This window comes from Coffea arabica, chromosome 1c (assembly GCF_036785885.1).
Source record: "Coffea arabica cultivar ET-39 chromosome 1c, Coffea Arabica ET-39 HiFi, whole genome shotgun sequence".
Lineage (NCBI taxonomy): Eukaryota > Viridiplantae > Streptophyta > Magnoliopsida > Gentianales > Rubiaceae > Coffea > Coffea arabica.
In genome coordinates, this window is record NC_092310.1 from 51,805,874 (window position 1) to 51,819,109 (window position 13,236).

The 13,236-nt window shown below is 36.2% G+C and overlaps 2 protein-coding genes across 2 annotated transcripts; both read left to right on the plus strand.

Annotated features, from left to right (window-relative positions):
* Nucleotides 1-2,636: 2,636 nt before the first annotated feature.
* Nucleotides 2,637-6,925, plus strand: LOC113742240 (serine carboxypeptidase-like). The gene is made up of 8 exons (XM_072076629.1): nt 2,637-2,994; nt 3,626-3,794; nt 4,368-4,487; nt 4,882-5,025; nt 5,113-5,263; nt 5,980-6,068; nt 6,176-6,434; nt 6,523-6,925. Exons 1-8 carry the CDS (start codon nt 2,657-2,659, stop codon nt 6,777-6,779), a joined length of 1,527 nt encoding a protein of 508 aa, XP_071932730.1. The 5' UTR covers nt 2,637-2,656; the 3' UTR covers nt 6,780-6,925.
* A 2,038-nt stretch (nt 6,926-8,963) lies between these two features.
* On the plus strand, nt 8,964-12,630 carry LOC113727305 (serine carboxypeptidase-like). Its single transcript, XM_027251390.2, has 8 exons — nt 8,964-9,420; nt 10,462-10,630; nt 10,890-11,009; nt 11,202-11,345; nt 11,433-11,583; nt 11,714-11,802; nt 11,898-12,156; nt 12,241-12,630. Exons 1-8 carry the CDS (start codon nt 9,065-9,067, stop codon nt 12,459-12,461), a joined length of 1,509 nt encoding a protein of 502 aa, XP_027107191.2. The 5' UTR covers nt 8,964-9,064; the 3' UTR covers nt 12,462-12,630.
* Nucleotides 12,631-13,236: the final 606 nt, after the last annotated feature.

Below are 13,236 nucleotides of genomic sequence, written 5' to 3' on the forward strand. Positions count from 1 at the left end.
TGCCAATACACCATGTTCCAGTTGAAAACTTTCAGGAACTACATATAGCATAGATAGACGAGTTCGCTAATACAAGTTAGCTCAATTGGTAAGAACGAATTACTTTCTCATAAAAGATTATGTATTGGTGAATGATCTGTAAGAACTTCTATAAGTCACTGAGGACATGCTAGGTGATGACCGAACTCACTCAAACTTTTTCTAAAAAGAATAGTTCGAAATAGAAAGTTGCCAGACGAACTAATTGAATACGGGCAGTTCTTGGTCATTGTGATCAAGATTGAAATATGATCACTGGAATTCATAACATCATTGATTTCTTGTTCATATGGTGGATGCATTTAATAAAGATTTACAAGCCCTTTTAATTCTGAGAGTCGCCGGTGCAATGGATACAATTTTTTTAAGTCATCTTGGACATTTGTTGGTTAGAATCTCAACTAACTTGTTCATAGATGTTCTAGTAGTCTGATTATATTCTAGCTACGGTTTGAGTTTAGAATGATAAGGGTTTGATTTTTTTACTTATCAAAATTCTTTGACAGAATGCAATTAATATTCTTCCTCACATTTTGTTGCGCTTGATTAACCAATATCTCGGACCCATTATTTCTTTTCTCCCCATTTTTTAAAAATCTTTTTATTATATATGCAATGTCATCTTTCTATGTCATTATGCCTCCACCTGTTATCAGATGGTACATCATTATGAGCAAAAGCTCTTTGAACGAAACTATTAATTTTGATCATGACCACTAATCATGTTATATTTTCATTGAGAATTCATTAGTGGTTACTAAAATGGCTTTTTCATTTTTCCGTTTCCTATATGAGCTAATGCAGATTAACGTATATTAATTACAACTCCTCTTTTTTTTTTTTTTTTTTTTTTTTTTCTGCATATGAAAGAACTAAGCTTTTGTTCATCTTTTTCAAGTTTTCATGAAAATGGGATGGCTGGCGTTGAAAATGGCTCCCCATCGCTTTGCCAGCTGAGACATTACCACTTGATATGGGTGGTGTAGCATCAAATAGAAATGAACATATGAAAGAACATCATTTAAGATAGTTCAAGGAGACATTTACTTGGACCTTTAAAGACCAAGAATGTAGTTCTTGAATGTGTGAACCAATTTATTCATGCATGGATCAGTAGATGCATTGTTTGGATTCAATGAAGCATCTCTGGTTCAGACTATAAGATCCAGTAACCAACAGTTCCTATGCATCTAATTCATAAAGTGCATTGATGATTATATGTACTCCATAGAGTAAACTGCTTAACAACTCTTGGAATGTAGTGTAGATTTAGAAGAATTTGGTTGTGGGGCGTAAGGTGGGATGCACATTGTCTGTTGCTTTTCTTAGAGGGCAACCATAACAATCCTCATTTCACTCGAATGAACTTTTCACCATAGAAAATTGAAACTAGACAATGCATGAGCCATGAGCTACTGGCCTTCATAAGTTTTTTTCCTATATTAATATCTGTTTTCAAGTTTATAATTTACAGCGACCGCCCAATAAAATTTTAATGCACACAAAAATTATTATTTTTTTCCACCAATGACTCAAATTGAACTGGTGAATGTATATTTCACCTATGGGGGGTTATAGAAATTAAAAACATAGAGCATAATAGCTAAAAATAACTTGAAAAATCTGAAAAGAGAGCGTAAAATAAAAAAACAAGGCAAAATCATTCAAAACATCTCTCACATTTTGCTAAATGAATTCTTTCGTCCTTCACTTTTAAATAGGTAGCTTTATATCCCTTACAAAATCAAGTCGGTAAACATTGTTCTTAACTTAGGTTTTCAACTACTTTTTACCTTGATTTCATCACACAGCCTACATATGATCATTGTTAAGGGACAAAAAAGTTATATCCCATTTGTAATTAAATAAATAACCTGATCCATATTTATTTCTGTCCCTAAAAAAAAATAGAATCTGACCCAAATTATATTCATTTTTCTCCTAAAAAAGTGGAGTTAGATCCAACTTATATTCATTTTTGCCACTAAAAAAAAATCACTGTATATGCATCACATGGTGATTTCAGGTCTAAAAAGTCATCGAAAACTTAAGTTAGGACTAAATTTTACTAATTTAAATTTATAGGGGACGTAAAATTAATATTTTAAAAGTAAAGAATGAAAAAATCCATTTAAAAAAAAATACAAGTGATGCTTTGAACAATTTTTTCAAAAAACAATAAAGTTAACTTTCATATTGGCCTTATAGTAGTTGAGGTAGTTTGTCCATTTATCTCAAAACTAATGCTGCCATTGGTAAAAATGAAAGCCATTCTTCTGTCACCACATCCTATTTTAAATTATTTCTGTTTTGGCTTGATATGACCCCATACTTTTTTAAAAGTCTACAAGATCCCAAAAAGTTGTAAATCAATTCAAACAGCATCATAACTAACCGGCCGTTAGCATCCCCGCCAATTTCTTCCACTTTCTTCTCCCTCCTTTCCTTTCTTCTCATCTTTCTTTATATCATCCCAACAGCCACGTACCAACTAATACAATGCACATTCCTTACTCAACTTTCTAACTTGTAAGCCTGAAAATCTATATAAATTCATCCCATCGATCGAAGCTCATAATTCAGTTTCCTCCCAAGAAAACCAACATTCCAAGACATTATGGCCTTTCCTCTTTTTCTTTCTCTTTTTCAGCTCCTTTTGATCGCTTCTCCAACCTTAATTCCTTTTGCATATGCTAACGAAAGTCATCGGAAGCTTTCCTTGTCCTCTTCAACCTTAAATTTCCCAAAAGCTCAGGCTGAAAGGCTCATTAGACAACTTAACTTGTTCCCTGAGCTTGAAATCAACATCTCCCCTGGTCATCCTGGTAACTTGTCTGGATCAAGAATTGAAGAAAAGCAATTTAGTTTATCTTGTCTTGGTGATTCTGGGGCCACAGTTGAAAACTTGGGCCATCATGCAGGGTATTATAAACTTCAACATTCCAAGGGTGCAAGGTATAGTAGTACTCTCTGATCCATGGCTCCGTTGTCTACTTGTCTCTGTTCACAATCAAATTAAATATAGAGCTATTATATGAGGTTATACTAAATGGGGTCATTGGATTGAAAGATTGGACAGCTTCATAGTTTTTTTTTTTTTTATTACAGGGTACTAGTTCTTATCTTGTTAAGACAATGTGAAAATTGTTTATGATTGGTGGATTTCCTGACTTTCTGAGGTTGAATGGCGGTCTACGTGGCAGCTCTTATTTTCTCCTGCTATGTTCTTAGCTGTGATGGTTTAGACTTGAAAGTGTTAAGAAGCTTGCATGCGCATCCACTAATTCAATTTCCTTTCAACGTGCCTTTACACGAGCAGAGTCGTTTCTTCGATTTTTTTTTTTTTTTTGACTGGCATTTGAGATGATTCAAGAATCATTGTATTTTCCTTCAAAAAAAAAAAAAAAAAAAGAATCATTGTATTTGGTGGTTATGTTCATTTATTACTGTTGGCAAGTTGGTAAAGTGCATAACTGCAACATGTACCAGTACATTCTTGGTTAGGACTTGGGAAGATAATATTTCCACTTCATTCTTTAGACTGGTGCCAAAGAAATTTGATCTCCGGATTAAAAATGATATGCAGGATGTTCTACCTTTTCTTTGAATCCCGTAAAAGCAAGAGCGACCCTGTTGTTATTTGGTTGACTGGAGGACCAGGATGCAGTAGTGAACTAGCTTTGTTCTATGAAAATGGCCCTTTCAAGATTGCAAACAATCTGTCTCTGATATGGAATGATTATGGATGGGACAAGGTACTTTTACCCTTCCAATTAGCCTACCAATTCTATCAAAGGCTCAAAATGTTCGTATCTTTTCAAGTCTTAATTGGCTAGCAAAACAGTTCCCTTGCTTGATTTTCCCAATGCTGGCGTTGAAAATTTTTGTTATATTGCTAGTAATCCTTTCAGTGTTACATAAATTGCGATACTGATGTATGTTTTGGCTGACAGTTGTCAAAGGAACGGTCTCTTTCACGACCATCTGAATTTTGTCCCATTGAAATCTATCTTCAACCTGACACCATTTATGGTACTGGAAACAAAATCTCTGGTAGTAAAGCAATGTCTGGCAATGGAATTTTTACGTACCAAACTCTGATGGTTGATCCGAGCCTGCAAATTGTGAACTACATGAAGCTGAAAAAATATCTTGCATTTTCCAGAAAAACATTTCTCATTGGCAGAATCTTCTAGTTACTAGTCTATTTGACTTTTTTTTTCTTTTCTTACTGTTGGAGCAGAAAACTGAAGTATCTGCAATCGTAGTAGGTATTGTTATCTCCTGTAGTAAATAGTAGAATTTACCGCAAGTGTCAATTTTTGCAGGTATCAAACATTATATTTGTCGACCAGCCAATTGGAACAGGATTCAGTTATAGTTCTGACAAAAGCGACACCCGCCACAATGAAGAGGAAGTCAGCAATGATTTGTACGACTTCATTCAGGTTGGCTTTTCTCTCTTTTTCATTTATTGCTTTTGAAAATCTTAGAGTATTCATCCGCCAAAATCAAGTGTAGACATTTTTTGCCACTAACTTTTCAACTCATCAAAAATTGCAATAGTACTCTGGACGGCTCATTATCTGAATGTAGCGTATCTTTGTCTACCATCAAAATTGTTTCAACAAACTACAAAACCATCTCAATTTTACAGGGATGTAAAAGCCTTTTCTATCATTCATACAAAAAAATTTTTCATTTTGATTCGGTTGGTCAGATTTTGTTCACATAGAATAATAAAGTCAGTGATGCTATTATTCTACATCCTTAATGATAAATCTGAGCTGCTTAGAAAGGTAAAGCCTGGCCTAAGTTGGGCTAATTGATCTTCTGCATCAGGCATTTTTTGAGGAGCACCCTCAATATGCAAAGAATGACTTCTATATAACTGGAGAATCATATGCTGGGCACTACATCCCTGCTTTTGCCTCTCGAATTCAAAGAGGAAACAAAGACAAGGAAGGAACTGGTATTAACCTCAAGGTCTGTCTGAATCTCAGGTTTTTTTTGGGTTCCTTCCATTCTTTCTGGTCTGATGGGCATAGTTAATTAATGGTTGGGCTTGAACAGGGTATTGCAATTGGCAATGGACTCACTAATCCAGAAATCCAGTATCAAGCATACACCCAATATGCTTTGGACAATAAATTGATTACACAGGCAGATGCCAACACGTTAAGCCCCCTGGTGTCACAATGCCAACAGGCAATTAAATCTTGTGGTAATTCTCAATTTCATTCCTCTCTGGTCATGCTGCATATCTTACCCCTCCATCCCCAACCAAGAAATAGAAAAACGAAACTAAAGAAGAGACAAGAGATTCTCAAAAAAGGGTTCATGAATTTGCGCTGAGTAGTCATTAGTTGATGGTTCAAATTTGGAATAATTTTTTTTTTTGTGAATGAAAATCCACATTTGATTTTTAACAGAGAGTACGAGAAGTTGACCATTTTGAGATCCTATACACTAGACAAGACCAGGGCAAATCAACTCCAATCGAAACAAAGATTTCTCCTAAGAAAGAACAAAAGTATTAAGAAAAATGGATGTCAAGATGCAAGTACAATAATTAAAGATAAAAAGAAAAAGCATTTAAGTAATACGAGACAAATGAATTTCATCAATTTTGTAGCATTTTGGTGGCATGACCGAGTGGTAAGGCCTACGTGTTTATTAAACACAGCTCTCCTTATATTTGTATTAGAAACTTCACATATGTAGTATCATAATAATGGTAGAAATTGAATCAGTTTTTCATTTTGACATTCTCTACAAGTTTCTATAAGTTTAAAAATTTAAGTGGCGGAATCTTGAATGTTTTATAAATTCCCTTTCATTTGCATCCCTTACAAATTTCAATAAAACAAGACTAAAGAAGACCTTCGATCTGATTATGCCTTTAGTAGTTTGAACACTAACAGTAGAAGTTTCACGCAGGCCCTGATGGTGGAACTTCCTGTAGGCAAGCATATAGTATTTGCAATGGCCTCTTCAACAGTATATTGGAAATCGCTGGCAACATAAACGTAAGCAAGCGAATTTTTTGATTATAGAGTATCGCAAAGCATTAAAGAAAGTGGTGCACGAACAATTTTCTCATCTAATTAACATGGCATTTTTCTTGGAACTGCAGTACTATGATATCCGAAAGCAGTGTATTTCTAATCTATGTTACGACTTTTCGAACATGGAAAAATTCCTCAATGAGAAATCAGTCAGAGATGCACTGGGTGTTGGGGATATTGAATTTGTGTCATGCAGTGGAGAAGTGTACCAAGCACTGATCACAGACTGGATGAGGAATCTTGAAGTTGGTGTTCCAGCATTCCTGGAAGATGGAGTCAAGGTACTTGTATATGCTGGGGAGTGTGATCTCATCTGCAACTGGCTTGGTAAGCTTCTTCACTCACCTGAAATTTTGTACAATTTGAAAGAGGGATACATTCAGTTTTAAATCATGCAATTTTTAACTCTGGACAGGAAACTCAAGATGGGTTCATGCTATTGAGTGGTCTGGGCAGAAAGATTTTGAAGCAGCTCCAGATGTTCCATTTGTAGTAGATAGTGTCGAAGCTGGATTACACAAGGGCCATGGACCTCTGTCTTTTCTTAAGGTCCATGATGCTGGTCACATGGTTCCAATGGATCAACCAAAAGCATCATTGGTTATGATAGAGAAGTGGATGCAGGGCACACTTCCAGTGACTGGGATAGCAGATAAGCCGAGCACCCAGTGATTTATGCCTAACTACACAATTGACTTCAACTGCTGCTTCACTATCTTTCAGCAATTTTGGGAGTTTATTGGGATGATATATTCTTTCTGAGCATAAGTTGCAGAAAACTCCAATTGAATACAATAATATTATAGTCAATTTTCATACTATTCTTGCATTATTTAGTTTGAGAAATTTGGATGAGATAGAGCTTATGATCATCATCCCATAAAGTATCAACATCGATCTTTTGGTCTTAATTCTTGATGGGGAAAGCAGTTTGCTAGTCAACAAATAATTTGAAGCTGATACTAGTATGCTAAACATCTTTTCAGATGGGCTGTCATAATCTCTTCCTGTGTTTCTAATTTCTAAAACATGAAAAAACAAGAAAGAGAATCAATCTAGAATTATAAATATATATATATATGCAAGACCCTAGGATCTCAAAATAACTCTTAAATTTGAGAAACCAAGAAAATTAAGTACCAAAGCAATACGCAGCAACGTAAATCCGGAAGCCTCAAAGGAAAAATCATAAGCAGCAAAAACGCAAGGAAAAGCTCCAAGTCCGGGGCAAAACTACTCTTTAACGAAACAAACTTGATGGCTGTTTTGCAGCACAAAACCTGCGAGCCTTAAAACCTGCTATACGACGTAAACACAGCTTTCTAGGAGTTCAAGACCAACCACGAAACCATTTCCTAAACGACATCCATCAATTGAACCCAGGTCATTTGAGTTATGATATTGATACCCCACATGATAAAAACACCAATTTGATACTTAGAAATACAGAATCTTGAATGGGTTGGTTTGGTAATACCAAACAAAGGCATCCACTTATTCATTAAAAGAGCCGTACGGTTGACAACCTCTATCACTTGTTTGTGATTATGTGCAATCAGGCACAAGAACTTGTACAATCCGACAATGTACTTGTGTTGTCTAACAGCAAATATGTCAAAATATTTTACTATAGAGTAGATAGCTCCTGAACCATTAATTGGCAGAAATCATCCATCAAAATAAATGAACAATAATGCATGGCTTTTGATGAATGACACAAGTATGAAATTCTCCTTTGTAGATGCATGGCTCATTCGTACTACCGCTATTGTAGATTGCTACTAAAAACACTGTTAAGTTCAAGCACATTTTCTTTAGCTGCAGATTTAGAATTTGCCAACTGTGAGACAGCCAGCTACTAATCATTAATCAAGATTATACCACTAATGTTTAACATGATCATCATTGTCCAAGAAAAGTATCTAATCTGAAACATGCATGAAACATGGTGCAATCGGTCGCAGCATTTATACGTATGACAAGGAATCCTACCATTGATGGCATGAATCATCAGTGGAAAATAAAAGAGGGATACGGAAATCCCAATTTTTTTGTGGTGCCTGAACCTTATGAATGGAAAGTCATACAACTGCAAACAACTTGTGCAACAAAATTTATGATAGGTCATTACCATTCACGGTTAAGCTGGTACGACAATTTCTTAATCTGTTTTTGTCTCTTGGTTTGTCGATCATACTCAATTAAAAGTCTAAAAAATGGTTTGCATTAATCTATGACTATAATCCCAACTAAGAGGGCTAGGAATTCCTTGAGAGAGGAGGGCCAGAAATGAGAGAGCTTAGAGGCGTGATTCACGGTGCAGAACTAAAAATTGCGGCTAGAGGGGTGAAATTTTAAGCTAAAACCTGGCAAAGACGTGATCCCGGATCGTTAATATTTCACGCCTTCAATTGGGCGTAATTTTTGAGGAGAAGTAGGGCAGATGGTCATTTTAAGAGAAAAATCGCGCCGGATATTCAACGTGGCTGATTCAGAATACAAAATTACCATACAAAAATTACATTTTTCCAAGTCACTGTAGATTTTTCTATCGGCTACATTTGTAGGAACTCGTAATTATATTTATTGCCCCTTAGCAATATTTTCCCTATTTATTATTTTTTTCCTTTTAAGAAATTAACACCTGCCACCTTTATACCTTGTCACTTAAGCAACACTTGGCACAAATTAATCCCACCAATTATTGCGGATACAATTGGATTTGGGAGGCGGATAAACGGAGATCTGTTGTATTGATTGGTGTTTTGTTCTTTAATTTAATTGCTTTACTGACGAGTGACCACACTAATTAATAGACTAATTCAAAATCCCAATGATAAATATATATATAAACCCACAATCATCACTAACCGAAAAAGCCGTTTCACATATTCATTTCTTCTCCTCCCACACAAATCATCTCTACAATACAAGAACCAATCCAGAAAGCCATCATCATGGTAGTATCATCTTTCCTTCCTCAGTCTCTCTCTCTCCTTATTCTCCTTCTCAGCAGTACTTCTCCTGCCTTTTCAATCCGAGCGACAGGAAATGACCATAATCTCTTGCCATCTTCAACGTTAAACTTCCCCAAGAAACAGGCGGAAAAGTTGATCAGGGAACTCAACTTGTTTCCTGAACACGACATCAACATTAACACCGGGAATAACTCGGCAGCGGCCGCCGCCGCCGCCGCCACGAGTGTTGTTGAAAAGCGTTTAAACCTCCCCGTTCTTGGTGATTCTGGGGCAACTGTTCAAGACTTGGGACACCATGCTGGTTATTTTCGGCTTCCCAACACTAAAGCTGCAAGGTACATAATTGTATGATTAACACACTATTAAAGTGATGTTTATTTCGGGGCTATACAAAATGTCTTGGTTAAAAAGATTTAATTAGTTAAATAACTGAGTTTATGGTTGTCGTTTTTTATTATGACATGTTTGTTTGATTCTGATTCATGACTCGTGAGCATTATTGTCCCCACTCCCCAGATTAAGAGGTTACAATAAGAGCAGGATTAGCTAGGCTAAGTGGGGTGGTGGATGTAGAAATAGTAGGACAACTGAACATGATCACATTCTTTTATACGTATTGTTAAAAGGTCTCTAGGTGATTATGATGGGATGTTGTGTTTGATTAGTTCATAGTTCTATGATGGTTTGTCAAACTAGTGCCTTCCTAGTCATGAAACACCATCTCTAGATTAAGTTAAAATTTCAGCCTATATTCTACTCCAAAATGTTTAGTTTTATCACTTTTATGAACCTGTCTCTTTCTAGTCCAATAAAATAGTATTAGGCCACATTGGGTTCTTAATTATGCATTTTATTTTTGAAATCGGTTCATATTACAAGGGAAAGAAAATCGTTAATCATTGGATTACAATATTCCATTCTTGCACTATTGACATCAGTCAAAAGTGATATATTACTTTATATTGATTAATTGTCTTTTGTCCCCCCCTCGAGAATTCGGCTCTCACTGTTTGATTTGTGACTAAATATTTGCCAGTTCGTCTACGCTACCCTCTATGGATCCAATAGACCGGCATAACTATATGTTTTGACAAAAAATGGATTAATTGTCAATGTACCAACTGAGTTTTTGCCATTTCAATCATTTGATTTGGCATGTGAAAAAGAACTTTTGAAGATTTGCATATAAGCACAAAATGGTTTGTATTGCTACCATTTTCTGCATGACAGAAAAATTAAAAAGAAAAAAGAAAAGACCAATACATGTAATATTATATCAGTACATGTTTGTTTAAGCAATTTGATGGTTTAAAGGTGCAAATTTGCGGGGAAGCTTCCAAAACTAATTATGGTAGCTACGTTTATTTGGTTTGCAGGATGTTCTACTTTTTCTTTGAATCGCGGAAGGATAAGACTGATCCTGTGGTTATTTGGTTGACGGGAGGACCAGGATGTGGATGTGAATTAGCATTGTTTTATGAAAATGGCCCTTTCAAGATAGCAAACAACCTCTCCCTCGTCTGGAACAATTTTGGTTGGGACAAGGTATTCGATCCTATCTTCCACTTAACCCTTTCATTTTTATCCAATCCCTTGATCATATTATTCATGTACGAATTGTCGTTAACTTGGTCTAGAAAATATATGTATCCAGAGGAGCTTCTTCATAGAATCTTTTGGTTCTCAGAACAAGACTATGACAATGGTATTGCATTTTCGAAGTAACGCCAGAATAGGCAATTAAAGAGCCCAAAAAAAAAAAAAAGATCATGCTCTATATTCTCATGGTAGAAAGGCTTGGCAGGTATCAAACCTCATATATGTCGACCAGCCAACTGGGACTGGTTTTAGTTACAGTTCAAGCGAGGAAGACGTTCGCCATGATGAATTTGGTGTCAGCAATGATCTATACAATTTTTTGCAGGTTGGGTTCTTCTTATTTCTATCTGCTTTTCTTGGAAATTGAATGATGTAAAACATTTCCCAATCGAAAATGAATTTTTATCATTTGCAATTGTCTTTCCATTTCAAATTTATGTTCAATAATGAGTTAGTGATTTGGCACCAAAAAATCATGGCCTAGATTGGACTAATATGAATGATTGCTCTATCACAGGCCTTTTTCAAGCAGCATCCTGAATATGCCAAGAACAACTTCTACATAACGGGGGAATCGTATGCAGGGCATTATATCCCTGCTCTTGCTTCCCGAGTTCTGCAGGGAAACAAAAACAAAGAAGGAACTTATATAAACTTGAAGGTGCGTCCCAAAATTCATCAAATTTTAGCTACCCGACTTTGCCCTTGATTTGGATTTGACTGGCAGAATATACATATAATTGATCAGGGTTTGGCAATTGGTAATGGGCTTACCAATCCAGGAATCCAGTACAAAGCTTACCCCGATTATGCTTTGGATATGAAAGTGATCTCTCAATCAGATTACAACACCTTGCAGAAGTCTGTGGCAGACTGTGATAAGGCATTAAAACCTTGTGGTAATTTCTAACCTCTGGTTCATCTTAATTAGTTTTCTAGATGCATAGTATCAAGAAAATAAAACATAGCAATGTCAATGTTTTTGAATCATTATGTGTCAAAGTTATCGAATTTGTAATCTTATGGCAGGCACTAACGGTGAAAATTCTTGTGTGACTGCGTTTCAAGTTTGTGAAAGTATCTTCAACGACATACTATCAATTGCCTTTGGTTTAAATGTGAGAAAGAAAATTTGTTTTGTTATTTAGATCATTAAGAATCAGTGGCATGGCTTTAGGCCTAAAGCTAACTGTCATTGCTTTGAACTTTGCAGTACTATGATATCAGAAAAGAATGTGAGGGCGATCTATGCTATGATTTCTCAAACGTGGAGCATTTTTTGAGCCAGCAATCAGTTAAAAGTGCTCTAGGAGTCGGAAACATTGAATTCGTTTCCTGCAGTACAACGGTGCATCAGGAGATGATCACAGACATCATGAGAAATCTTGAAGTTGGCGTTCCAGCTTTGCTGGAGGCTGGAATCAACTTGCTCGTCTACGCCGGGGAGTATGATCTAATATGCAATTGGCTTGGTAAGCTCCAAGATTCATCGATGATTTTGCCAAGAATTGAAGTAATTAATTCGACAAACATGATGGCTTTTTGACATTGAGCAGGGAACTCCAGATGGGTTGAGGCTATGGAATGGTCAGGACAGAAGAATTACTTGGCAGCTCCTACTGTTCCATTTACAGTAGACGGTTCGGAGGCAGGATTACAAAAAAAGTATGGGCCATTGATCTTTCTCAAAGTACACAATGCTGGCCACTTGGTTCCCATGGATCAGCCAGAAGCGGCATTGGACATGATACAGAGGTGGCTACAAGGCAAACTCTGAAAGGTCCAGTGCTCCAGTCTGGGCTCTCCATTGAGATACATGTGGTGGATTACTTGAAACACAAGCTGAAATGCTTCATCACAATCTTTGTACTGATATATTTATGCAACTGCAACGCATTGATTTGGGAATGGAAGTCAAGCAGATATAAAAATAGACATAAAGATCATGACAGCATGCATTACTGATCCCCAAACTCAGACAGGGAAGTACGCCACTCACGTTAATCTGATCATGGTTCTTAGCAAAATGAGAATAATTTTGCAATACAATCAGGTCGAGTTCCAAAATCCGAGAGGCACAAGTGAAATGAAATCTGCCCAAAACCAATCATTCCCCGATTGAAACAAAATATCAAGCCCCGAAGATGATTCTTATTCTAATTTCTTTCCATTTATATCAAAATAAGATGGCATAATCAGGGTCTTGATTTCTTAAACCATCAAGTTGAGTTGACGTTACTATTTGTTCAATCTAATTGAACAGACAGCTGACAATCTTCCATCTGAACGCCTTGTAAGTCGTGACAACAAATCTGAACTGCTTCCCCGTTTGTCTTGCTGGCTGCTACTGCTTCTGCTTTATCGACAGAAAATGCGGAAACTTCTAATTTGTTTTTGGTTCCTCTAATAATAGCCATTCCATGTTGTTACGTGCCTGCTAAGTTGAGAATTTAAAAAATTCAATCAGTTGGAAGAATGCAATAACCATCATCCTAATTCATGAATAAGCAGCCCAGCAGGCCAACAATCCTGTCGTTAAAATTTATTTAACA